Source organism: Callorhinus ursinus, unplaced genomic scaffold, assembly GCF_003265705.2.
Source record: "Callorhinus ursinus isolate GAN/ISIS: 27379988/994484 unplaced genomic scaffold, GSC_fseal_2.0 scaffold92, whole genome shotgun sequence".
Classification (NCBI taxonomy): domain Eukaryota; kingdom Metazoa; phylum Chordata; class Mammalia; order Carnivora; family Otariidae; genus Callorhinus; species Callorhinus ursinus.
Genome location: NW_027397154.1, coordinates 2,560,621 through 2,588,381, shown reverse-complemented (window position 1 = coordinate 2,588,381; position 27,761 = coordinate 2,560,621). Strand labels below are relative to the sequence as shown.

General features: G+C 49.7%; 2 protein-coding genes across 3 annotated transcripts; one reads left to right on the top strand and one right to left on the bottom strand.

Annotated features, from left to right (window-relative positions):
- Positions 1 to 3,683: 3,683 nt before the first annotated feature.
- S100A9 (S100 calcium binding protein A9) lies at positions 3,684 to 6,521 on the top strand. Of its 2 annotated transcripts, none has more exons than XM_025858785.2 (3): positions 3,684 to 3,842; positions 4,141 to 4,305; positions 6,147 to 6,521. In XM_025858785.2, exons 2-3 carry the CDS (start codon positions 4,156 to 4,158, stop codon positions 6,408 to 6,410), a joined length of 414 nt encoding a protein of 137 aa, XP_025714570.1. In that variant the 5' UTR covers positions 3,684 to 3,842; positions 4,141 to 4,155; the 3' UTR covers positions 6,411 to 6,521. The 2 variants fall into 2 exon arrangements, with proteins under 2 accessions (XP_025714570.1, XP_025714569.1); XM_025858784.2 differs by having other exon boundaries at positions 3,689 to 3,842; positions 4,067 to 4,305.
- A 7,865-nt stretch (positions 6,522 to 14,386) lies between these two features.
- S100A12 (S100 calcium binding protein A12) lies at positions 14,387 to 15,854 on the bottom strand. Its single transcript, XM_025858887.2, has 3 exons — positions 15,746 to 15,854; positions 15,046 to 15,192; positions 14,387 to 14,643 (listed from the first exon to the last, which is right to left on the bottom strand). Exons 2-3 carry the CDS (start codon positions 15,181 to 15,183, stop codon positions 14,503 to 14,505), a joined length of 279 nt encoding a protein of 92 aa, XP_025714672.1. The 5' UTR covers positions 15,184 to 15,192; positions 15,746 to 15,854; the 3' UTR covers positions 14,387 to 14,502.
- Positions 15,855 to 27,761: the final 11,907 nt, after the last annotated feature.

Below are 27,761 nucleotides of genomic sequence, written 5' to 3'. Positions count from 1 at the left end.
CGTACCCTAACCCTAACCCTAACCCTAACCCTAACCCTAACCCGTACCCTAACCCTAACCCTAACCCGTACCCTAACCCTAACCCCGCACCCTAACCCGTACCCTAACCCGTACCCTAACCCTAACCCTAACCCCGCACCCTAACCCGTACCCTAACCCGTACCCTAACCCAAACCCTAACCCGTACCCTAACCCAAACCCTAACCCTAACCCTAACCCTAGCCAAGGGCTGTCCTGATGCAGGCCTACCACCAGGTGGCAGCACACACCTTGTTATTCCCCAGGGGACTTTCCCACACCCTGCTTCCATCATCCCTCCCCACCTCCTTTGTTTTCTTTGCATTCTCCCTCCTGCACAGCTTCTTAATTACAGGCAATAACTTTTAAGCATGGGTTCCACCAAAACCAAGTCAGTCACTCATATGATTCTGCACATGGTTATCAGATGTCTCTCCCACGCCAAACTTATCATCCAGGAATGAGCAAACATGAGAACACCCTCTCTCAAGGAGTTAGACCCGACTGGGGCGGCCACGTAGGCCAGTACTTAACGCCAACATGGTAATGCATGTGAAAGCCCTTTCCTTCCCATAGAGGGCTGCATCCTTCCAAGGCGTTCCTGACAGGCAGAGGAAGCCAACAGGGACATACTGAGATAATAGCCAGGAATTTGTGAAAGGGTCTGGGACCTCAAGGACATAGCGGTTGTACAAGAGATAGGGGAGGAGGAAGAATTGGAGAAACAGAAGGCACAAACAGAAAAGGAACCACCAGACTTTTCCATTTAGAAGGTGGGGTTTCCCAGAAATCACGATGGTTATGAGGGAGGAAAGCTGAGGTGCAGTCAGGGGGCAGTGATTGGACTTGGGAATGCTGCAGGTGGAGGATCTAAGAAGTCAGGTTGCTGCAGGGGCCACACTGTGGACGCCGGAGCAGTGTGGCAGGGGACAGGGTGTCTCAGGGACCTCAGGACAAGCCGTCAGTGAAGAACACAAGGAGCAGTCAAAGCTTGGTGTAGACTGAGCCCAAAGGTGCAGGAAGTGGTCAAAGTTACCCATGTCCACCCTGATATACACAGAATGAGCAGTGAGAGCCAGGGGATGCCAAGGTGAAATCTCCATGGAAGAGCATCTGGAAGTCTTGGGCTGGGACAGAGGCAAGGAGGAAGGGAGGGTGTGGAGGGAGTGCGTATAGGGGGAGGGCAGCGAGCGGGGGAGGGCATGGGGGATAGGGGTGTGAAGGGGAAAGGCCAGCAGGTTGTAGCCTGGAAAGGCCTGGGCCCAGACTCAAGCTGCTTTGTTGGGAGGGGGAACCTGACCTCATCTGCAGGGTAGCAACAGAAAACTGGGGATCAGACAGGACCCTGGGGCCATGAGGCTTGTGGTATTCCTGGAGCCCACCAAGACTGCATCGAAACTTGGAGTCAATGCTAGAAATGACCTAAGGGCTGGCTGAACCAACCTCCTCACTTAATGAATAAGAAAAGGGAGTCCCAGACATAGAAATGTTTTCCAAAGCCCATCTAGCAAGTCTGGAGAAGCTAGGACTAGAATCCAGCTCTCGGCCCCTCACTCAGCCGTGAGCTCTCACCCAGGATCCTGCAGGCTGAAGGACACAGAGCCTGGGGAAGGTCCACCAGTGTGCCTGTGTTACAGCCCCATTATAATACCTGGTTTGATACCGACAACTTAGAAGGGACAAACTTCCCTGAGGGACGACAACAGGAAGGCTGCAGAGGAGGGGGATTTGGCCCACTCTTGGTCCTGGGCACTGGGAAGAAAGACATGCTTACATGGTTGCTTAATTGTTTTAACCACAGCTCAGGAAATCATACCCTTTTCTTTCAATGGCAGCCTCCAGAATCACTGTCTGGAACCAGAAGAATGGCCCCAAATCATGCCCTAGCAGGAGGCTCTGAGATTCCCCAAGGAGAAGACCCCACTACCCACCACCCTACAGCCCAACCTCTGGCCTCGGTTGGCAGTGGTGTTGGGGCAGCGACTGATGGAGCCAGAAAGAGCCTGCCTGTGTCAGGACTTCCACAGCTCAGCCCTAGCCTCTCCTGAGCTGGGGCTAGCCTGGGACCATGGGGCCACTGCGGTCTTCCGATTCAAGGGAACCCACTGCCAACATGCGATCCACAGGTGCAGACTCCCATCTGTTTCAAAGCCTGTCCAGCTGCTCGCTCCCACCAGCTGCTGGTCCTGTTCTCCACCTCCCCCATTTTACTTAAATCCTGACTCGACACTCTACAGTCACACACAAGGGCTCTACAGAAAGTCACGGGGCAACAGACCAGTGTTCATCGTCATGCTTACTCATTTCTTCATTTATTTGTGCACTCCTGCATTTATTCATCCAACAAATGTTCATCCAGCGCCTACATAGCCAGGCCCTTGCTTTGACCTAGGACGGCAGAAGTGACTCACGCAGTGTCCCTGCCTTGAGGAGCCAAGCAGAGCAGAGGAGGCAAGCCAGATACAGGAAAGGTCGGACAGAGCAAGAGCTTAAGGGACAGCACCCATCGTTAAGCCCTCCACACATGCTTCCTGGGTCAAGGCGTAGCAAGGCTGCCATGCCTGGACATGATCCTTCAACAAATGTGAGGTCTCCCATCTGCCAAACCCGGGACTGTGTGCTCAGGAGGGTAGGAACATGAAGAACTTCCCTTGCGGATCTACAGACAGTTGTCAGACACAGGCTGAACATGTACACGACCTAGGAGAGGAAGCGTTGGGAGCCGGAAGTGGTGCAGGAGCAATCTGGGGGAAGAATAGTTGTTTCCAATCAGAAAGAACAGAGCAGGCTCGTGGATGAGGTGGCATTTGACCTGAGCCACAAGGGGTCCGTAGGACTGCACCCTGTCATGGGTGAAGGGAACTCGGTGAGAGCACCAAAGACAAAGGCCTGGGGTACACGGGGCAGGTGGGCCTCCTGTGACCCCAAGTGAGGAGCTGGAGGGGGACAGGAGGGGAGGCTGACGGGGCAGGGCAGGTGCTTCTAGGGAGCTTTGTGTGCTGTGCTAAGCAGCTCAGCTTTCTGCCCCGGGCAGAAAGGGAGGTTTGTAGCCAGGGAGGGACAGGTCTTGCCCAACGAGAAGCTACATAAAAATACTTGTCTTCTACGTTGTAAGTTCCTAAAGGCACGGTTCTAGAGACACATTCACCCTGAGGATCACTCAGATCGCAAGAGGGAGGTGTGAGCGGAATCGCCCTTAACCAAGAACCAGGATGTGTGGGCCCAGTTCCTGCTATGTCACCACGCAGGCCCCTCCAGGGCATCAGTTCCTTTATCTGCAATACAAGGGGGTGGAGCACTTCCAACAACCCTCCTAACCCCAACTCACACCCTGTGAGTCCAAGAACCCCGTGCCAACACCTCAACCTCCAAGGAGTGCTTATCACAGAGCCAGGCAGACATAGGAAGGCTCAGCCAGCCTTGTTGGGCTGCACGCATGGGGGAGGCAGAGCCAGCAGCCACTGACTGACCCAACCTCAACGGGAGCAGGGGGAGAGTGAGGGCTGCCAGGGGAGAGGCAGCTGGCTTGCTCAGGTAGGGCAGGGGGTTGGGGTGGAAAGGAAGTGAGCTACCCAGCCAGCTTCCTCCCAAACCAGCTCCAGGCCCAGGGCTGGGCATTTCACAAAAAGGCCAAAAGAGCTTTGTGAACATTTCCTGTCCCGCCCCAGCCCCTTTCCTGGCACTGATAGTCCAGCTCAGGGTTACCACACTGCTCACCCGTGAAGCAATCTTCCCACGGGAGCTGGGTATCTGGCCAGAAGCTGCCTATAAATGTTGGACACGCACGGCGCTGTCAAATCCCTCTGTGTGGCTCCTTGACTTGGGTAAGTGAGCTCTCAGCTTCCCCCACACACATCCCGACTCCTTCTTCACCTCCCTGCCACGACAGGCCTCCTCCAAGGCCTCCTCCTGGAACCCCTCCTCGACTGACCCACCCACTTGAAAATTCCCTCACACTTTCTGGGATCATATTCTGCTGGAGCCTCTTGTGCTCAAATGCCTTGCTCTTCTTTTCCTTCTGTGTTTCCCCTGTTGTTCCTACGTGCAGCTTGTGGGAGGTGTCAGCGGAGCTCAGCAGCCTCTTCTTCTAAACACCCAAACCCTCGCTGGTCCACTCCTCAGACAGAGTGCAGGAAGATGGCGGACCAGATGTCACAAATGGAATGCAGCATCGAGACCATCATCAACATCTTCCACCAGTACTCTGTGCGGCTGGAGCACCCGGACAAACTCAACCAGAAAGAACTGAAACAGCTCGTGATAAAGGAGCTGCCAAACTTCCTCAAGGTAGGCAGATGCCCCTGGCAGGCCTGGCGCAACCAGGGGCAGTCCGGCCTAAGGCTGGGGCATGGGGGTGCACTCTGCAGTGGCCAAGGAGGAAATTCCAACTCCTTCAGCCCAGCCTCCAGAGGCACCGGGCACCGTGTCACTGGAGTTGCTCCAAGTTAGAGAGCAGACTGACGGGTGGTGTATGCTGTGTGCGGGACCCCTGTCCTGGGCAGGAGTGCGTACTGACAAACAGGGACCCGCCGTTGGGACACACAGCAAAGATGTTGGCCAACAGGGAGCACAGATAAATCCAATGCCCGTTAGTGCCCCAAAGGACACATAAGAGAGAGTGCTGGGGGAGATTTGGGCTGGGTGGGGACAGCTGTCCACTGGTTGGGTGGACAAGGAGGTGACTTTTTGAGCTGACACCTGAATTGGGGAGGGAAGCAACTAAGGATGACCCACGGCAGAAGCGGAGAGGACACTGACCCTCAGCTAGGTCTCAGAGTGCAAAGGCTGAGGGGTTCCCTAACCCTAAGGGTCCAGAGTAGGAAATACATGCACCGGATGTACAAAAGCACCCTGTCAAGCAGTGGCGTGCACACAACACTCAGTAACATAATTAGCTTATTTCCCCGATCTGCAAATGACCAGGCAGTTCTAGGGGGAAGAAAAAGAAAGGAGGATTGGTCCCATCCGCTCTTTCAGTTTTCTTTACAAGTTTGGGGACTTTGGGGAAACAGAAGCCTGGACTAAGAAGAGTGAGGTGCCTGAGTCCCAGTCTCAGTTCCATTCCTGGGGCAGGGGGCAGCCCTCTCCGAAGCCCCATGCAGCTCAGGAGGCGACACAGGGGGGATGCTGACAGCTCTCCACTGGTGCAGACACTGGGAAGCAGGGTGCTGGATCAGGACAGGCTGCAGAGGGTACAGCCAAGAGCTGGTGGGGAGAGGTTCTCCTGGGTGTGACTCCTACACCTGCCCCGCCACCCACCTCTCTTGTCCAGCAGGGGGAGCTGAGACCCTGCCAAGCAGACGCTCCACGGTGACTCTGCCCAGGGACAGGAGGAAATGTGCAGAAGAGAAGGCTGTGGCGAGGCGCTGCAGGGGTGGGAAGGGCCTGGGGCTGATCGGGGCACCCACCGTGTCTGGGGAGGGGACTCAGCCGAGCCTCCCCAGCCAGTGGGTGGGGCCGACTGTAGCCCGCACCCTCCCCCTCCTGCCCTCCCCCCAGCACACTTCATCACACCCTTTGGGGTCGATGGGGAACATACCTTGCTCTTTAGCACAAGACACCAACCATCTTGTTCTCCTCAGATAAGTCCCCCTCCGTAGCTTGGAATGAGTGTCGCCAATGAGTACCCTAGAGAGGGAAGGGAGAGGTGGGAGAAGGGGAGGGAGCGGGACAGACAGGTGGAAGGGCCGGGACAAGCCCGGGCTCATGGCCACTCTCCAGCTCCCAAGCCTTGTCAATCTGCACGAACTAGTTCCCCTTTCCTGAGACAGTTTCCTCAAGGAAGATACCCAAGTCTACCTGTTAAGCTTGTTATAAACACCAAATGAGGTGACATTTCGGTTCATACTAATTATGTGACCTCAAGCAAGTCACTTGATCTCAGTTCCTCTCTTGTAAAATGGAGAGAATCGTAGTGGTCAGGTTATGTCCAGAATAAATCAGCAAGCGTCCAGCACATGTCCAGCATCTGCTAGACTGTGGGCATCAGTCAATGGTCATTTTTAATTTTTTAACTGAGGCCTAGGAGCCAGGTTTCCCCGTGCCTTTGCCCGGGGTCATTGGCTGAACTCCCTGTCCCCAGCGCTGGCCACACCCAGCCCTAACTGCCCTGTTGCCCCCACCCACAGAAGCAGAGGAAGAATGACAATGCCATAAACAAGATCATGGAGGACCTGGACACAAATGGAGACAAGGAGCTGAACTTCGAGGAGTTCTCCATCCTAGTGGGTAGGCTGACGTTCGCCTCCCACGAGGAGATGCACAAGACCGCCCCTGAAGGAGAAGGCCACAGCCACGGGCCAGGCTTTGGGGAAGGTGGCCAGGGCCACTGCCATAGCCACGGTGGCCACGGCCATGGCCACGGTGGCCACGGCCATGGCCACAGCCACTAATCGGGAGGCCAGGATACCCTGCCCCTGCCCAACTAGGGCCACAGAGAAGCCAAACTGCCTTAGCTGGGGGATTGGGGAATGGGGGGCAAAATAAAGTCTTCCTCCAAGCCAGCACTCTGCGTGCTTCTTCCACAACCCCCTTCCCAACCTGTCCTTCCGAGGGCCTGGGTGGTACACGGCCCTGCCCCTTAACTGCTCAACCCCTTCATCTGGTAATAACAAAATGAGAAGCCACAGTAACGTGGGTCTGTTTTAAGCCCCCTGGACTCACTTCCCTAACCATTTCCTCACCTCTGACCTCAGGCCCCACTACTCACCTCAGTCTAGCTCAGGACTTCCCTGTACTGTCAAATTGGCCCTCATTACCACAGGAAGCAAAAGGTCCTCTCGACATGCAGGCCACCCCCCACCCAGCCCTGACCCCCACCTTCACCCAGTGCTGTCCACCATCTTCCACAACCATCTGTCGTCTCCTAAGAGACCTCGTTCCTCTGGAAGTTACCCAGAGGTGCACCTAGATGGGCTGTGTCTAACAAAGGATACTGGATTGGGTGTGTTTGCCCATAAATTGAGTTCTGAATCCATGGGAGCAAATCGGTGTCTCTTCACAGACCTAGCATCCTCATCATGGATGGGCACTGGGGCAGGTGCAGACACAGATGACAGTGGGGGAGTCTGACCCATGCCCACCCAGTGCCAGCAGGATGGAGAGAGAGAAGAGCCCTACCTGCTGGATGGAAGAATGAGCTCCAATCATGTCCCTGCAGCTATAAAGCTCAACCCCTACCATGAGGAGGTTGGACTTCAGGTCCAGAGATCCCTGCACAAACGAAGAAAGTGAGACAGAACGGAGAAGGGACCAGTCCAAGGCCATAAAGTGGTGCAGATGCTCAAAGTAGTGCAGAAGGGCGCCTGGGTGGCTCTGTTGGTTAGGTATCTGCCTTCAGCTCAGGTCATGATCCCGGGGTCCTGGGATCGATCCCCGAGTCAGAATCCCTGCTCAGCGGGGAGCCTGCTTCCCCTTCTGCCTCTGCCCCTCCACCTGTTCGTGCTTGCTCTCTCTCTCTCTCTCTCTCTCTCTCTCTCTCTCTCAGAAAGAAAGAGCTCAAGTGGGTGGGGCGACAGGCAGAAGGAAAGGGAGAAGCAGTCCCAGGACCCTGGGATCATGACCTGAACCGAAGGCAGACCCTTAACCGACTGAGCCACCCAAGCACCCCAATAAATGAAATCTTTAAAAAAAAAATAGTTCAGAGACAAAAGGACCTCAAATCCCATCTTCTCCATGGGCTGGCTGTCCCGGCTCCTTCCCCACTGCTGAGCAGGAAGAAGGAGAAGGTCAGGTTTCCACTGCCCCACACTGGCTGGCTGTACCTGGGTCCCAGGCTGTCTGCAGGCGGACTGTGCAGGCCTCTATTCTAAGCGTCCAGGGGCCTCTGCTGTGGGTACAGAGATTTGATGGCTCCCACTTGAGGGCATAAGGGTGAGGGTGTTTCCAGGAACTGCTCCAGGCTGTGTGAGCTTGGGGAGCAGAGTTTAGAAGCCCCCAGTCCCTTCCCTGCCTGACTTAGGGAGCTGACAGCTGGGGACACTCACCTTCTGATAGACCTTCTCCCTGATCTTCATGGCCGGGGAGGAGCCACCTTATGGATGCAGCTTCGTAGGAGAAAGAGAACCAGTCTGGGAGTCGGGAGCCCTGGGGATGCCCCGGGGTAGGGCAGGCACCCCCACCCCCCTGCCCACCCTCCCTTTTCACAATGTGCCATAAATATGTTTGTGGCTCTGCCTCCCCATTAGACTGTGAACTCCATGGGGGCCAAGTCTGCGGCATCTGCTTACCCCTGCTTTATCCCCAGCACGCAGAGAGGTGGCTGATACCTGCAGCTTCTCAACAGATACTGACTGTACAGATGTTCTAAGGTTTCCCACATGCTCCCCTCTCATGGGTGGTGTGGAGAAAAGAGGGATTAGAACTGGTAGATGGAAGGCTTCTGGATATCATGAGTCTCAAACTGGAAGGTGGAGGGCAGCAAGGTGATGGAACCCTGAAGACCCCCCCCCCACCCTCCCGCCCTCCTGCTTTATTCAGTCATACCAGCCTTTATCTGTTGCACACTAGAAGCTTATTTAAACCCAACCTGCCCCACCCCCATGCTTGATTGACGCTCTCCAACGTCCCCAGCAGCTGGTGGCCTAGCCTGAACTCCTGGAAAGAGAGTTTCCTAATGTGGCACTGACACTTGGAAGGTTCTTCATCACACCAAGCCAGAATTTGTCTCCTTGTGCCTGCCGGGTATGAATCCTAGTTTCCCTCCCACATCTTTGGGGACACAGAGTAAATCTAACCCCTTCCAACCATGCAGCCACCCATCCACTTCTTCAAAGCGTTTTCCCTTTTCCCTAAATGATATCCAGGCTTTCTCCGGCCTCCTCACCTTTGCCCCAGGAATGCTCTCACCACCCTGGGGTCTCCAGCAAGTCTCTTAGGACCTGTAAAGGCCCAGAGCCTCTGTCACTGTCATCCTGACGATGTCCCTGACCACCATCTTCTGCAAACATGTAGGGGCTTACCCCTCCAGGCCCGTGGAACTCTCTGATACTTCAACCATTGCACTTCTAATACAGACTTGGAAGCCCTTATCAAGTCTGATGATGGCCCTGAAGGCAGAAATTATGACTCATTTGCCTCAAATCCTCAGGTGCCAGAATGAAGCACTACAGCTGAGCAAGTGAAAATAGGGTGGTCCTAGGGTCCTGGGGAGCCGGAGGGGTTGCTGAAGAGGGCAGAGCAGCTGAGGGACAAGATGGCAGGGGACAGAGCTTCATAGATGCCAAGAGTTTTCCCTTTTGCCTTCTCTCTGCTAGCTCAGTCTGGGAGTAGGACATAGTTCTAGACTCCAGGGGAAGGTCTGACAGTAAGCCACTTTTACAGAGCCCTGTGGGATTTTAGGAGAACTGGTGAAGGTGATTTAGCCTCCTCCATCACATTAGCCCCTTCCATTCCAAAAAAAAAAAAAAATTGGTTCTGTAAATAATCCTAAAAGTTGTATGGAACCACAAAAGACCTTGAATACCCAAAGTTATCTTGAGAAAGAAGAACAAAGCTGCAGGCATCACAGTCCCAGATTGTAGACTATACCACAAAGCTGTAGTAATCCAAACAGTACAGTACTGGCACAAAAATAAACACATAGATCAATGAAACAGACTAGAGATCCCCAAAATAAACCCACGATTATATGGTCAATTAATCTTCAACAAAAGAGGCAAGAATATACAACAGGGAAAGGACAACCTCTTCAATAGATGGTGCTGGGAAAACTGGACAGCTGTATGCAGAGGAATGAAACTGGACCACTGTACACAGAAATAAACACGAAATGGATTAAAGACCTAAATGTGAAACCCAAAACCATAAAATTCCTAAAACATAGGCAGTAAACTCTTGGACATCAGCCTGAGCAATATTTTTCTGGATATATCTCCCCAGGCAAAGGAAACAAAAGCAAAGATAAAACTATTGGGACAACATCAAACTAAGAACGTTTTGCACAGTGAAGGAAACAGTCAGCAAGACAAACGCAACCTACTGAATGGTAGAAGATATTTGCAAATGGCATATCTGATGCAGATTAATATCCAAAATATATTAAATAACTCATACAACTCAACACCCAAAAAAACAAGTGAATTTTTAAATGGGCCAAGAACCTGAATAGACATTTCTCCAAAGAAGACATCCAGATGGCCACCAGACACATGAAAACATGCTCAGCATCACTCGGCATCAGGGAAATGCAAATCAAAACCACAGTGAGAGATCACCTCACCCCTGTCAGAATGACTAAATTAAAAAAGAGAAGAAACAACAAGTGTTGGTGAGGATGTGGAGAAAAAGGAACCCTCGTGCACTGTTGGTACGAATGTAAATTGGTACAGCCACTGTGGAAAACAGTGTGGAGGTTCCTCACAAATTAGAAATAGAATCACCATGATTCCATTTCTAGGTATTTACCTGAAGAATACAAAAACAGTTATTCAAAAAGATATACACACCCCTATATTTATTGCCACATTATTTACAATAGACACGGTATAGAAACGACCTAAATGTCCATCCATAGACGAACAGATGAGGAAGATGTGGTGTGCATACACAACGGAGTATCACTCAGCCACAAAACAGAATGCAATCTTCCCATGTGTAACAAGGATGGACCTAGAGGGTATTATGCTAGGTGAAATAAGTCAGACAGAGAAAGACAAATAGCATATGATTTCACATACACGTAGAATCTGGCCAGACACTTCACAATGCTCCGAACGTGCTGGCGGGGGAGGGGGGGCGCACAGTGCTGATAAAGAAGGCCTATGTCATGAAGAAGCCCAGGCCAGCAGGGCAAACAACACAGCTCCTCAAATGCTTTTAATGTGGAAAATGAAAGGCTGGAGAAGGTAAAGTTTGGTGGGACTTCGAGGGAGGAATGTGACCTTTGAGCAGAGACTGGAAGGGCAAATATTAAGACCCATGTCACAATTGCAGGCATCCTCGGATAAACATGCAGGAGCTCAGAATGAGGCCTGAAAGTGGGCAGGTGTGGGGTCTGATCAGGAACGAGGAGCCTGGGGGTGGGAGAGGCAGAGGTGAGCCACCGTCTAGGCCTGGAGCTTGCACTCTCCGCAGAACGGAGGGCAGGAGCAGTGGGGCTTTTAGGGAGGGATGTGAATTACTCTCTCTATCTGTGGTTTAGGGGATGGATTTGGGGTGAGAATGAGCTGGCGGGCCTGGGCCAGTGAGGAGGCTGCCGGATAGTCTGGTGGGAGCTAAGAGAGCCCAAGATGGCACTTCTCAGAGAAGACAAGTCCAGCCAGGATCTGCACATACGCAGGGCCCATCTCAGCCAGACAAGCCTGCCCCCCACACCCTACAGGATAAGGAGGGTGATTCTGTACTGTTTCCCAAGACCTCAACAGGAAGAAAGGACTCCGCTTTCACCACCCTGGTGAGGCAATTTTACACAACCCTGACACAAACCGTGCTCTGAGGAAAACTCCAGAATCCAACCTCCACGCCCACCCGTGCCCTCCCCAAAGTTGCTGTAGAAAGCCCTGTGTCATGGATTTTGACATTCCAATTACCAAAGTAACAGCAGAGCTGAAACAGATGGTTGCTCAAGTCCTGTTGCCTCTTGGAGCTTGGGCCTGGAACAGTCCCTCTACCCCAGGACCCCAGTTGGCTCCATGGCCTGATTGGGCCCCAAACCCTGTCTCAAAGATCCCCTCACACACACAAGACACAGGGAACATGAGCACCTGGGAGGACCAGCTGGCCTCTTCTTGGGAGCACCCCCATGTTTTCCCATTTTCGCCCATGTACCCAGAATTGTCATGTGCAGATCAGAGAGACAGGGGACTGTTGCCAGGGCCTAAGGGAGCAGCATGGGGCCCAGTTCCAGTCCACCCCTCCTCTCCTCCTCCCACCTCCCCCCGCCCCTACTCCAGGCTGCACACTCCTCCCTCCATCAGTCTACATTCTCTCTCTGAGTCTTCTCCTCTCTTGCTGCTTTCTGCCCTCCTGGTCTCGGGGGTGAGGTACAGTGCAGCAAGGAGCTGGGATGCTTCCAGGAAGGGCAATGCCTTTGAGAAGTAGCTCAGGGTCATATCTAGCCAGGGATGACTCCTCCAAAGCAGAACATGTGCAGCTTTGGAAGCAACTGTTAATAGTGGGGGATGAGGGTCTTGAGCCTGGAAAAAAGAAGCAAGGGGGAGGTCATGACAACTGCCTTCAAATATTGCTGAGGTCGGGGGAGAGAGGAGTCCACTCCATCACAAGACCTCCAAAACCCGCTGTGATGGGGCCCCCATCCTCCCCACCACCACCACCACAAGCATCTCATTGCTTTTTTGGACCAGCAGCTCATGCTGTCAGTTAGAAAACACTAACTCGATTCCACTAAACCAACAGGCAGGGCCTCCCTGGGGAAGCAGTGATGGAAATGAGGCTAGATAGCAAGTCTTGGAAAATTTCTGGTGGGTTTTAATCAGGTAAGTGACGGAGTATGATTTGTGTTTGGAGGCCATCAGACTGCTGTGTGGAGGAGGGTCGGGGTCCAGAGTAGAAGTGTGGGGAGCAGCTAGGAGGCTGTGGCACTGAGCCCAGTCTTCATATCGAATACAGAATTAGGTCCCTGCCCTCCAGGAGCCCTCAGCCTAATGGGGGCAACAAACACCCAAATAGATATTTTCAATATCATGGTGTGGGCCAAAGAAAAGCTAAGGTGGGCAATAACCACAGGTGTCCTGGGGGCACAGAGGAGCCACCTTCTGCCTGTTTTCTTGGCGTGGGTGGAGGCAGAAAGAGAGAGAGAAAAGACCAAGGTAAGCACCCGCAGATTAATGCCAAGGTGAGTTTTGAAAGGGCAAGAGCTGAGCTGCTGTGTGCCCAGCACTGTGTTGGCTAGTCAGAGAAATCAGAGAAGCATAGTCTAGTTTGCTTTCTTCTGACCTGATAACTTTTTATATTGGCCACGTTAAAATGTTGAGCCTTAGTCATTTTTGCACTAAGCTCCTGGTAGCCATCCCATTGAATTACATCCTTTCCTGATTTCCAAAGTCCCAATATGCACGTTGGCTTGGCTTGGCTTGGCTTGGCTTGGCTTGCAGCGTGCCAATGGCCGGCCTGACATGTCTTTCTGAAGGGCAAGGTGTTGCACCCAAGACAGTGGTTTTGCTGTGCCTTATCGAATAATGACACCTTTGCCCAGAGCACTCTGTCAGACTAATCCTGATGGTCAGGCAAGCCCCAGAGTTCCATGAATCTACTGTGGATGGGAGGGTGAAAACATGTGAGGGATGTGAGGGGGTGAGCTCCCCGGCAGATGCAACAATTGGGTTGGGTCTTGGTGGGCAAGCAAGAGATCTGGATCTCAGTGATCTGGTGCCTAAAACAGAGTAGATGCCTTAAAGGGGCAAGAGGCCACTTCAGACAAAGAGGACAATAGCCCAGCAGGTGCAGAATCCAAAATGTCTGACAGTTCACAAGGAAACTGGAGAACGTTCCAGAACGGCTAGAGACCAGAACCCAGAGTGGTGTGCAGGAGGCTGATGCCAAGATGCTGCAGAGAATGGGTCCAGTCTCTCGGTCCTGCGGTTCTGACAGTCCTTTGTGTTCGACCGCTTGATCGCTCCGCACTGTTCTCCTTGCTTGCACTCTGGGGTCTGCCTTCTACAATTTCTTCTCCACAAAGGCAGCCAGAGTGATCCTTTTGAAACATAAATGAAATCATCTCGCTCCCTTGCTCTAGTCCACCCAGTGGGTCTTTAGCACACTTAAAATCCAAAGTCTGCCCCAACGTCTGTGAACCCCTGCTCCCTGCTTCACAGAGGTGCACGCCACCTGCCCCTCCCCACCTCGGTTCCTGCATGTTGCCTTTTAGGCTGTTTTTTTTTTGAGCAGGTCAAGTGTGTGCCCACCTCAGGGCCTTGGCCTCTCTCTGCCCAGAACTCTTGGCCCAGATATCTGCAAGCTGCTCTCCTTCCTCTCTTGGATTTCTGCCCAAATGCATTCTTCCAGCATCATACTAAGCCCATGTGCCTCTCCTTTCCCTTCCACCCCAACCTTACTTCCCTCTTCAGCTTTCTTCATACCACCTATCATTGCCTACCCTTGTATCATAGGATGTGCTTTTATTTGTTTGTCTGTTTGTTTGCTATCCCTCCCCAGTAGAACACAAGCCCCAGGTGGACAGGGTTTTGTGTTTTTTGGTCTCTGGCTCTCACAGATGTTCAGTCAATATTAGTTGAATGAATGAATAAAGGAGCCAAACAGTGGACATTTAATAGTTGGTGAACAAATGGACAGACATATAAGGGGGGGGGGTCCCAAGGCTCTACATGAGGTCTGTCAGAATCGCATGGGTGAGGTATGCTCCACTTTGGGGACCGTGGACATGGAAAGAAAGAAAGTGCACACTATTAAGAACTTTTTGAGAACACATTTATTAACTCTCACTTCCCGCGTGCAGGGCTGGGCTTCAGTGATTACAAGGAGAGATCTTCTTGGGAACGTTGCTGGAGAAAAGCCCCTCAGAGCTTCCTATTCTTTGTGGATATCATCATGGGCAGTCAGTAGCACATTGACTATGAGAGATACAAATTTTTTAAAGCTGACCTCTCCATCTTTATCAGCACCCAGTTCTTGGAATATTTTGTCAATGGTAGCTTGTTCTTTGGTGTTCTAGAAGGGGACAACAGAGACAGTGAGCTCAGACGCTTCCTCCCCTTTCTCCAGGCCTCTCATCCCTCAGAGCTCAGCTCAGGGAGGCCCAGGGACCATCGGCTCATTCACCAAAACTGTGTTGAAGAATCCAACGTGACAAAACAGAAAACAGAGGGAAGCAGCTATCATGAGCTACCCTAGAGCCACACAAGTCTCAACCTGGAAGGTCTCTGTAGCTCACTAATCCCCACAGGTGAGGGAATAATCCCAGAGAGAGAGGTGCATAGAGCCTGAGGTGCCAGAGTGAGTTATGGAGAGAGGGAGGCAGACCCCCCACCCAACAGCTCAAGAGAGCATGCTCGGGCTGACCCCAGCCCAGCCCTTCATTGGGCGAGTTTGGATGCGAGGGGCATCACCTACCCGGAGGGTGTTTGGAAGTTCCCTTCTGATCAGCTGCGTCATCTCACTATTGGAAAGCTTGTCATAATGCCCCACTCGGACTGAGTACTGGTGGAAGACATTGATGATCCCCTCCAGATGGTCCTCCAGCTTAGTCATCTTCTCAACCTTCAGGAGACACGGAAGGTCTGGGGTAGTTCCTCTCCCGCCCACCCCCATCCCCCTCTCTCCTCACAAGGGATGACTTCCCCCCCATCTGCTTTGCATTCTCTCTGTTCTGATCTGTGGTGAATGTGTCATTTGTAGATAGGCTGGGGGGGGGGGGGACATGTAATGCTGTGTAAAGTCTAAAAGAATCAGCCCCCATTGCCAGAGTGTTCCATGTCCCCCCATGTCCTAAGGAGTATAATTCAGAGGGTGCCATTGCACTCAAGCACACCCAGGAAAGTTTGGGTGGCTGGCCAGGCTGTTCCCTTTCCCCAGGTGACGGCACTTTGGCCACAGGTCTCCTACAGACAGTCACCAGCCCCTTCCACCTTCACCACCCCTATGTCCTGAGACTGGGTCTACCTAACACAGCAAGGGCTGGTCTCCTGGAGTCCAAGATGCAGTCAGTCGGAAGTGCTCTGGCAAGCAGAAGGTTGTGGCTTCCAACAGCCTACAATCGCTACCTGCAGTCACTACCCTGTGCACCTCCCATAGCCAAGGACAAGACACTTACCCTTCAGTGTGCAGGAGAAAAGCCAGCGCTGGTGAGGAGTACTGAGCCAGGGAGGTTTTTATAATGCACTCCAGGCTTCATCTTCAGCCTCAAGTGAAGAAATCTCTGATTCATCATGAAGCAATTGCTAGACAATGGTTTTTGCTCAACAGAAATTTCAAACCTGTTGCTTTGACTTGCAATGTGAGCCCCCCAGATTGCACCCATGGCACACGCCACCCCCGATCAGCCTGACACAGACCCCCAATCCCACCACCCCACCCAAGGGGCCCTCAGCTCTGGGGCAGGACCCAGCCTTCAGGTTTACCTCTGTCCCCTGAGCTAAAGTGTGGCCTTTTACTAGGAAACCCTAGTAACGGGAACTCTAGGAACAGGTTTTGCCCTCTGGATGGCGCCTTCCTGGAAAGGGAAGGACTGGGGAGAGCTGTTTGCTGAGTGTCTATGACAACAAAAACGGTAACAATAATAAAAACCATCAAAGTGGACATGTATTCCTGGAACAGAGAAAGGGCACTGAGCTCACAGTAATATATCAAGAAAGGTTCATCAATTGTAAAAAATGTATCATATTCATATAAGATATTAATCATGGGGAAATCGTGTGCAGGTATTTGGGAGCTGTCTACAGTGTCTTCTCAACTTTTCCATAAATCAAAAACTGTTCTAAAAACCTTAAGTCTCTGTGTTTTACAAAGTGAGCACAGGGGTGCCTGAGAGGCTCAGTCATTAAGCGTCTGCCTTCGGCTCAGGTCATGATCCCAGGGTCCTGGGATGGAGTCCCACATCGTGCTCCCTGCTCAGCGGGGAGCCTGCTTCTCCCTCCCGCTCTGCCTGCCACTCTGCCTACTTGTGCTCTCTCAGTCAAATAAATAAAATCTTTTTAAAAAATAAAATACTTGCAATTTTTCTCTAAGTTTGGAATTATCAAACTAAATTACATCACATTGAAATTATATCAAAATTTAGAATTACCCATATTAGTTTCAGGAGCATCACCAAAAAGAGTCCAGTTTCCCCATGTAAGACACCTTTTTATAATTTTTGCAAAGGCTAAAAGAAAAATAAAATAAAGTTACCCAAGAAAGTACTCATGACAACTCTTTTAGTCACACCCAAGAAGTGGGAAGAGGCACACCCAGAGCTTAAGCTGGAGCAGGGTGACCAGAAGTGGCAGGATGGTAGCCATCAAGCTGGGTTTAGATCCCAAGTCAGCCCAGAGCCTGGTTCTGAGTAGACAGCAAATAAGAGTGTCCTGCCCTCGTGAGGCACTTTCTGTACAGCTGCCATCCCTAAGAGGGAAATGAACTCCCACGCAAGCAGGGAGAGAAGGGGGTTGAGGGGAGTGCCATTGCTTTAAAGGATGGGAGGCTCTGGGTCTAAAGGGACTCCATCCCTGGAGATGGGGAGAGAGCCTTGCATGGTCTCGAGCCTCTGAGGGATGGTGAGGAAAAAAGGGAACCTGACAAACACTTCCCTTGCTTTTGTATCCGCTAGCTTAGCCACTGGCTGGGCAGGCCCGGGGGAAGCAGCCGAAGCAGGGCAGACGTGTCCCAGCCCTTCCCGAGCTCACCCTGGGGGGAGTCAGAGTGAGAGCAGGCTCCCTGGTAAGACAGAGACAAGAGCACCACGGAGGCAGAGCTGTTGCTCTTTTTTGTTTTTAATTTGAAATTATTTTTATTATATGATAACATTTTTCCTTACATTTCTACTTCAGGGATTTGTCTCCTACCTTTTGCACAGTTGTCTACTGGATGTCAGGGGTGGGAGTTTGGCAAATTTTAAATTTTAATTGAATTGCAGTTGTCATACAATACATTCGTTTCGGGTGTACAACACAGTGATCCTGCAATTCTATACCTTGCTCAGTGTTCACCACAGTAAGAGTGGTTACCACCTATGACCATGCAACATACTACAATATTATTGACTCTATTCCCTATACTGTACTTTTCATTCCCATGACTCACTTTTTCTTTTTTTTTTTAAGATTTTATTTATTTATTTGACACAGAGAGACACAGCGAGAGAGGGAACACAAGTAGGGGGAGTGGGAGAAAGAGAAGCAGGCTTCCCGCGGAGCAGGGAGCCCGATGCGGGGCTCGATCCCAGGACCCTGGGACCATGACCAGAGCCGAAGGCAGACGCTTAACGCCTGAGCCCCCCAGGCGCCCCTGACTCACTTATTCTATAAGTGGAAGTCTGTACCTCATATTTCCTGACACCTAGTTCACCCAACCCCCCACCCCCTCCCCTCTGGTAACACCACTTTGTTCTCTGTATTTATGAGACTGTTTCTATTTTTGTTTGTTTGTTCATTTGTTTTGTTTTTTAGATTCCACATACAAGTGAAATCTTATGGTATTTATCCTTCTCAGACTGACTTATTTCCTTTAGCATAAGACCCTCTAGGCCCATCCTTGTTGTCACAAATGACAAAATTTTATTCTTTTCCATGGCTGAATACTATTCATTGTAAATATATACCACATCTTACTGATCCATTCACCTGTCACTGGAAACTTAGGCTGCTTCCATGTCTTGTCTATTGTAAATAATACTATTTGCAATAAATACAGGGGTGCATGTATCTTTTCAAATTAGTGTTTTTGTTTGTTTGACCAAATAAGTTTCCATCTTTATCCTAGTTTTGGCAAGCAAAGCGTCAACTTACAGAAGATTTTTTAAGTCTACGGGGGAAGGAGGCTAAGGGGAGGGAGACCTCTCCCTAAGTGGTTCTGGGTCAAATCCTTTCAAAAAGGATCCCAGGGTTTTCAGGAAATGAGACACCAATTCCTCTATACCTTTCCCCATTTTCCCATCATAATCCCCGAAATTGGCAGTTAGAAAGAGTTAGAAAGGGGTTTCAGGTTAGACAAGGGTGACCACAAGCAAAGCACCAAAGGAGGAAGAGAGTTTAACAAGGCCTCCAAAATGCAGACTCCCCTGCATGCTTGTGTTAGCCCAGTTACCACGACAACATGAACTGAAAGGGGCAACAGAGCCCCAGGGCCCCACATGGGCACCACTGAGGTCTAGACCTGGACCCAGGTTTCCCATGCAGTACGCCCCTGCAGCAATGGGCTAGGTTCAACCTTAAAACTGCATGGCCGGGCTTCAGCAGCCACACCTTAGAGCCATGAGAAGCAACTGCTCTAGGGGAACAACTGAGTGAGACCCCAGCTCCCTGCTCCCTTGGCATGTAGAAGTAGAACAGCTCCCAACAATGGAGCAAGGATGCCCCTGGGGTGTTTGGACATTTCAAGGGTAGGGGAAGCCACAAGAGGAGAAACTAGACAACTGAAGCGGAAAAGAATACGTGTGATGGTATTTTTATCCTGAAGGGTTGAATGATGTCACAGCTGTTATTTTGGAAACCCATCCAGGTTACTCAGCAGCACGGGCTACTTGCTTCTCCAGAATTAAAGCTGTGGTCCTGGTAGGAAATCAGGTGGGGACATCTATCCAAGGCCCATGCTGCCTTTCTTTTTTCTTTTTCAGGTGAAATTAACTCCATTATTCTACACCTTTACCGAAGTATAATTGATATCCAAAAACTGCACGTATTTAATGTGTAGAGTTTGATGAGTTCGAACATGTGCACACACCCATGACACCGTGACCATACTCAAGGTAATAGATACATCCACCACCTGCAAGTTTTCTTGTGTTCCTTTGTCTTATTTTTGGTTTTTGTGGTAAAAACACTTAACACTAGATCTACCCTCTTAATAAATGTTCGAGGACACAATACCATGTTGTTAACTACAGGCCGGCAGATATCTAGAGCTTCTCCATCTTCGGTAACTGTAACTTGACACCGGTTGAACAATGATGGCACGACCTCCCCACAAGGACTGCGGGATGCTTGCTTTTATTTGGTTTTCTTTCCCTCCCTTTGCTACTACATTCCATATCATTTTGAAACATACAAAAGACTACATGAGGCATCTAAGTTCATTATAAACCAAAATAAAGCACAAACACCTGTGAATCTACAGGATGCTTTTAGTCCCCGGGACAAGCACCTGGTGACTGGCAAAATATTCCAGAGAGCAGAGAAGGAAACTAAAGAAGTTTTGTTTGCTCCATAAGTTAATTCTCCGACAGCCCCAGAGGAGGTAGCAGAGTGATCAGATGTGCTTCAAGAGTGATTTTTTACCATCTGCACCTTAGACTGAATTTTTTTTTTTAAGGATGCGAAATCTCTTCTTGGAAGAGGGGCTGGCCCACAGTGCCTGGGTGCGGTGGGTGGGGGTGCCAGGAATGAAGACACCCTGTGACTCTGAGCAAACCCCCAGGGCAAGTGGTGGGGCCAGTAGGTGCCCAAACAATGTTGTTCTTAACATTACTGCCCCAGGATCAGGCATTCCATACAGGATTGGCTGAAATTTGTAAGAGTGGCAGACATTAGAGAAAAGGAGAAATGAAGGAGGTCATGAGACACCCTGCAGGATCTTCAAGGGCTTCATGTGGAGAAAGCCCAATGGAGCACAAGGGAGTCTGGACCAGGCCCAGTCATGGGGGAGCCAACCCTTCACAACCCTTCACAGCACTGAGGGCTAATTCCAGAAGGGCAGGAGAAGGCTTTGGTCCACTGCAAGAAGGAAAAGACAGAGGGACACAGTTCACTTGAGAAAGCAGCTAAGGGCCCTATTACAGGCCAGGACACCAAACTGAGGCTTGAGGTCCACTCAGGACATCAATCCAAGAAAAAAAAGAACATCAATCCAGTAAGAACTTCTAAAGTTCCGAAGGTCTCAGAAGGCACTATTTATGAGACAACCTCCAAGGGCCTTGAAAAAATAAAATGACCACCCTTTCACTTTCCCCGTGGAGAAGGTGGCCATTTTCCAGTGCCCTGGGCCCATTCTGTGAATCTGCCTTTAGCATTCCAGAGACTAAGGCTCATGTGCATAGGAGATAAGAGTGTGGAGCTCCTCCTTCCACAAGGATTCAACTTAGTTAATACGAGGGCTTCCTGCTGCCCACAGCAGCAGAAACACTAGGGGAAGGTGATAAAAACTCAGGTCAAGGGAGAGGCGGCCAGACACCTCTCCCATGGCCCTCCAAAAGGAAGTCAGTAGAGTTCTCCCCTCCCCCAGGCTGCATCCTACTGCAGAGAACAAGGGGAAGAAAAAAGAAGAATCCCTCAGCAGGGATCAAGGGCCATCCCTTCCCAGCCTCCTCCTGCAGGAGCCCCAGAACTGGGGAAGTCCATAACCCTGTGGGTGAGACGATGCAGGTGAAGACTTGCACTGCGTGTGAATCCCATACCACTGGCTCAGAGCCTGTACCAGGAGCTGTCCATCCTCTGGGCCAGCCAGGCCCATCAGAGACTCCACCAGACTGAGTGGGAGCCCAGACAGAGCAGATGTTGGGGGTTTTGTGTCACTACAAGTAATTACTGCCCTGCAGATGATGGCAGGAAATCTGCTCCTCACTCAGGTTCCCCTGTAGGGTTCCTGGGGGGTCCCCCACCCTCACTGTGAACTGGTTTTCAGTAAGGCACATCATTTCTTTTTCTTTCTTTTCTTTTTCTTTTTCTTTTTTGGAATCAAACCCTTGGACAGCACAGAATGAGCAAAATACTCAAGGAAAAAGAAGGCAAGCAAAGTGTTTTTTTAATTTTTTCAAAAGTTAATTCTCTGTGCGACCCAGGGCAGATAACAGAAAAGGGAAGTGCATCAGAAATTAATTTTGAGGTCCCAACCTCAGACTGAATTTCTAAATTTCTGAACCTTTTGCTAGAGGAGGCGACTCAAGAGTAGCAATGTCTCCAGAGTACTGGAGTATAGCACCATCTATCCTGCTTCTAGCCTGGGAGCTCCAGATGCAGGTGGGGGAAAGGCTATGGAGCCTGCAGAGAAAACTAAAACATACCAGCAAGTGAGTGTGTTTTCTGGTAGTGACACTGATAGTCTCAGGGAAGAACTAAGTCCAACTTGGCTGGGGCAGGTACCTAAAAATTCTGCAACAGTAGCAGTTATTCAGAAAAAGAAATGGAGGAGGCAATGAAATGCAGAAATGGGAGTGCTCTGCAAGGGTTTCATTTACTTCATGTAGCCAGTGCCTCCAGAGTTCACATGACTTCTCATTTATGTTTTCTAGTCTTATAACACTGGCTAGGGCCTCCAGTACAATTACTCAGTAGAAGTGCTACCAGGGGGATCCTGTCTTCTGCCTGTCTTTAAAGAGAAATGTCTAATGTTTTTCCATTAAGTATGATATTAATGATTTGGTCCTGATAGATATACTTTATCATGGAGGGTTCTAGGACCAAAGTAGAAAAGGAACCCGGAGCCTACTATTTTGGTCAGTTATTTTGCTCTAGCAAAACACAATGCTGAGGAAGCTGAACTGGATGGAAGCTTTGCAGGGGCTAGGTTGATGAGGAGCCTCCATATGGGCTTTGGCTACAGGGTAGCTCCATGCTTTCAGCTGTAAACTAGGCCTGTTCACAAGGAAGAGGAGAAGGTTCCTGCCCACTGAAAGAAGGATGGCTACAGACCATTGGAAAGAGTTACTGAAGGTCTACGCCCTGACCTGAGCAGCCAGTTCAGACCTCAATTTTGCAAATCAGAGAATTATTCACATGGGAGTTTCCACAGCTCTTAAGACTGGAAGGAAGGCTCCCCACCTCAGGAAGAAGGGAGAATTGTCACTGGGACAGCCCCTAAGAGCTTAGGGAAGTCAAGATGCTAATCTTCTTGTTCTATTGATGTCTGCAGGATTGCTCACACCAGGAAAAAAACCTACAGTAATTCAGGCTCTGAGGCATGCCTGGTGATGTCCCGGACAGAGGAGAGGGGCCCAAGTGAGAAGTTCATTCCAGCACCGGCTGTGCCTTGTTCCTCACCCTGGATGGCAAGAGACCCTGCAGCAGACGAGTACAAAAACACCAGAAAACACAGAGGAAGGGCTGCCCTGTGCACACTCAGGATAGAAACCCACTAGAAGAGAGCATTTTGGGGTCTTAACCAGGGTTTCCCTTCTGGAGACAGCCAGGGATCCAAACCTATAGCTCTGCCACTTGCCAGATTAATAAATTCTGTCACAGATTTTAACTTCCCTGAATCTCCTCATATGTAAAATGGAAATAGTAATTACCTCTCTCATAAGGTTGTAATGAGAAATGAATAAGATAAACTATCATAAAGTCTAGTGCTAAAAAGCAAAATTATCAACAAATATAGTGGGCACATGTCAAAATTCTTGTTTTAATTTCATTAATGAGAGAATCAGCAGAGATTTTTGAAAGCTGATTTGAAGAGTATTCAAGGATATATACGGTCAGGAAAGGAATGCCTAAGTCAGACTCTTAAGTGAGATGTAAGACTCAACTTCCAACAGGGTGAAAACACCATGACAGTTAGAGGTTTAACATCTCTACGAGGCTATGAAATCCTATCACCACATCAAGCTGTATCCATTCTGACTCGTCAATCTGACTCGTCAATCAAATACACTGTGTCAACCATGTTATATTTCCCAAAAGTGTCAGCTGATGGAAGAATAATGAGTCACAGGGACCTGCTTCTATTCAGACAGACTCTAGCAAGAGATCAAAGATGTAGGCAGCCACCATTTTTTCTTTTTCTGAGTTCAAGATGATTTTTTTCCTTTCATACTGACACCCAGCAGCAACCCAGTAAGTGTTGGTATCTTTCCCTGCCCTCTTCAGCCAGTTTGAACTTAGGCTGCATTCTCCAGGTCAGGGGGCCAGAGAATAGGCTGGTATCTGGACCCAACCCGAGTGGTTGTGGCTCCCAAGTGGAAAGATGCATGGGGAAGTCTCTTCCATTGGAATAAGCTCTTTTGTTCAGGTGCTAGATACGAACTGCCCAATTCCAGATCCTCTCCATGCACTTTAGGACTTTTGTCACAGACATGAGGAACTTGGCTAAAGTCAGGAGACTTGGGTGGAGAACCTGGGTGGAGAAGCAGATTTCAGACAGGTCATCCTTATAGTCCCGGAAATCTCAGCAGCCGGATCTGCCTCAACTGGTGAGCCAAGGTCTCCTTGTGGACTCAAACATTGCATGAGGTTTCCCGCTAAACAACTTATTTCTCAACTTCCCACTGCCTTGTTCTTCTTTTGTAGCTGGGGAAACAGGAAACCAAATCACCTTGCTCTGGGCTACAAGCCCTGTCTGACTCTGCCCAGTGGTTCCCATAATGGGCATAGTCTGTAAGTTATAAGCTTCCAAGGACTACCTCCCTCATCTCCACCTCTTTCTCCAGGATGCCAGTGCCAGCTGAGCCACCTCCCCTGCCCAACCATGAATTTGGGTATCAACTGTTGACAGTCCAGTGTCAATGTGATTCTTCACAACCAGTGGCCCATCACTTATGGTGAAACTCCAGAGGGCACCCTGGGCCAGCTTCTCCATGGTCTCTCCAAGCTGGCTCAGAGAAAGCAGATTCACTGGGTTTTCAACTAAAGGCAAACAATTAATAATGTTAAATCTCTGCCCAAAGAACCCATTAACCTCAAGTCCAAAAGTGCATTTTCAAGGAGAATCAAAGGCACTGGGATGTGTTGCCTCCACCCTGACTCAGACACACACATGGACACCACCACCACCCCATCACTGTGGATAACCGAGAGACAGACTGGATTGCTCTCCCCTTTTGAGCACTGTCCCATTACATTTCCTAAATGCTGAGAGAGGCCTGGGGTACGGCTTGATGAACCTGTAAACCCTTCCCATCTTCTTTAGCCTGGGCCACATTTGGGTCCAACAGCTCACCTTTGAAGTACCCCTCAGAACCAGCATCATCTCCCTTTCTGCAATGAGAGAGTGCGTTCACACTCCCGACAAGATAGAAGCACTTGCTCTGGGGGATGGATAAAACTATCCTCAGGAAAACTGAGGAGGAAGCAACCTTGACCCTGAGCTTTCCACTTGCCCAGCAGAAACCCATCTCCATGTCTGAGGATAGATTCCCCCATCCCATTCTAGGTCCCAATCTTTTAAAATTTTTAATTAGTTAAATTTTTATTGAAGTATAGTTGACACACAATGTTATATTAGTTTCACATGTACAACATAGAGATCTGACATCTCTATATGTTATGTTGTGCTTAGGAGTGTAGCTACCTTGGGGCGCCTGGGTGGCTCAGTCGGTGAAGCATCTGCCTTCGGCTCAGGTCACGATCCCAGAGTTCTGGGATCGAGCCCCGCATCGGGCTCCCAGAAGCAGGCTTCCTGCTTCTCCCTCTGCCCCTCACCCAGCTCACGCTTGTTTGCTCTCTTTCTCTCTCTAGGTCGCTCACTCTCAAATAAATAAATAAAATCTTTTAAAAATAAATAAATAAATAAAGTCTTAAAAAAGGAAGAAGTGTGGCTACCATTTGTCACCATATGATGCTATTACGGTACCATTGACTATATTCCCTATGCTGTGCCTTTTTTTCTGATGACTTACTCATTCTGTAACTAGAACCCTGTATCTCCCACCCCTCTTTACCCATTCTGTCCATCCCCCCAACCCCGTTCCTCTCTGGCAACCGTCATTTTGCTCTTTGTATTTATGGGTCTGTTTCTGCTTTTTGTTTGTTTGTTCATTTGTTTTGTTTTTTAGACTCTACATGTAAGTGAAATCAGATGGTATTTGTCTGTGTCTGACTTATTTCACTTAGCATAATACCCACTAGGTCCATCCATGTTGTTGCAAATGACAAGATCTTGTTGCTTTTATGGCTGAGTAATACTCCATTGTATGTATGTGTATGTATATATATATATATATACACACGCCACATCTTCTTTATCCATTCATCTATCAGTGGACACTTGGGCTGCTCCCATATCTTGGCTATTTTAAATAATGCTGTATTAAACATAGGGGTGCATATATCTTTCTGAATTTACATTTTAGTTGTCTTTGAATAACTACTCAGTAGTGGAATTACTGGATCATAAGGTATTTTTATTTTTAATTTTAGAGGAACCTCCATACTGTTTTCCACAGTGGCTGCACCAGTTTGCATTCCCACCAACAACAGTACACAAGGGTTCCTTAGGCCCGAATCTTAATTCTCTGCTGGCTGCCAAACATTTTCACCAATATGTCAGCTGATAATAAAACTGACTAGTAACTAAAACTTTGGTTGATGGATAAGGGTTTAAGCTGTTACCTTTTCATACTTGTTTCCACTGTTATATGATTAAAGCCCAAATGATCTGCAGTAAGTAATCTTGAGCACTGGTAGCCAGTTAATCTGAGTGGCATCTTGTTGGGGGAGGGGGTACTTGTTTCTCCTGAAATCCTGAGGGAGTTGGCCACTTCCCCTTCTCCCCTTGGGCACAGAGCACTTCTGACTTCTCCAAAGGACACCCTCTCCCCCAGCTGACCTCCACAGAGTTGGGTTCCTCTCCAGCCCAGGCTTCTGGGGTCAGAAGCACACGATCACCCTAGGGAGGGCTTAAGGGTCCCTGCCATGTTTATGCAGCAACTCAGTGCCTCCTGCATGCAGAGGGACCCCAAGCCAGCCTCCGTGTCCCGGGGCACAGTGCACCCCTAGCTTCCAGAGCAAGAGAGCTGGGAAGGGGTGTGGGCGGAGAGGGCCTGATATAGCAGCACACGTCCCACAGAGTCCAACCACGCACAGACAACAGCAATCATAGAAATAGTCCTGCTTTCTCTACTAAAATCCGGCAGCAAGGACAAGCCTTCTTAGCCTTTGAGGGGCCTTTGGACCCTTCCAAGAATCTGATGAAAGCCATGCAGAAATGGGCTTATTTACACAAACACTCAAAATGATGCTTTCAATTCCGGCTCCATTTCAGAGATGCACAGTAGACCAAGAACTCTGGTTTACAGATTCTGCTGACAGCTCCCTACCCCCATCTCCATCATTAGCACCACTGCCCCATCACCTAAGTGGGCATAACAGAAAATTTCCCAAGGCACAGCCTGGAAGATCAGCTTGGGGTTGGATTCTGGTGAGAGGTGCCCATTCGTTGCTGGTCTTCCCATTTTACCAGGCCCTTGGAAAATCCAGAGTGACGATCAGGAGGTTATTGTAGATACTCACTGATAAACAGAGGGTTCACCACCCAGGGTAGCATTTGAGTGCCCTATTCCATGACTTGAGTTTTAGGAATACGTCGGCCTATTAAAGAGGGCACATTCTGCGTGGAGGACTGGGTGTTATGCACAAACAATGAATCATGGAACACTACATCAAAAACTAATGATGTAATGTGTGGTGATTAACATAACAATAAAAAATTTTTTAAAAAGGAATACATCGGCCTATTTGCCTATTCCTTTATTATTTCATCACATTGGGAGGTTGAGAGCAGAGCAAGAAGGAAAGCTTCCGAAATCTCTGAGGAGAAATTACAACTGTGGGATCAGGGGTCTGTTAGTGTTACTTAATGTGGGACTCTGGATACCCACCTAAAGCCGCACCACATACAGAATCCATCTCCCTTCCTCACACACACACGTCTACTTGGTTATCTCCCTAACTTCCTAAGAGTCACATCTAAGACATTTTGCTCTAAAATAAAATTTAATTTAGAAACCAATGTGAGGGGCACCTGGGTGGCTCAGTCAGTTAAGCGTCCAACTCTTGGTCCTGATCTCAAGGTCATGAGATCAAGCCCCACGTCAGACTCCACACTCAGCACTTGGAGTCTGCTTAAGACCTTCTTCCTGTCCCTCTGCTCATCCCCCTGGCATGCTCTTTCTCTCTCTAAAATAAATAAATAAAAATTTTTTTGAAAGAAAGAAAGCAATATGAGTTTTCCCTACATCACCCTGTTCCCGTATCACTCATTTGGGAACAAGTAGGAAAATCATCAGCCTCATGGACTTTTTAGAATCCTTAAGTCCCAGAACCAATGCCTCCGGATGATGGGACTGAAAAAGACGACTAGTTTGAGGAGAAGGTGGGGAGGAAACCGGATGAGTGGTAAGCACTGAAGGGCTGTGAGTGGGAAGCGAGGACAACGGAGGTTTGTTTTCATTTCTTTGCGTTTTCCAGCCTCCCTCCACCCCCTGG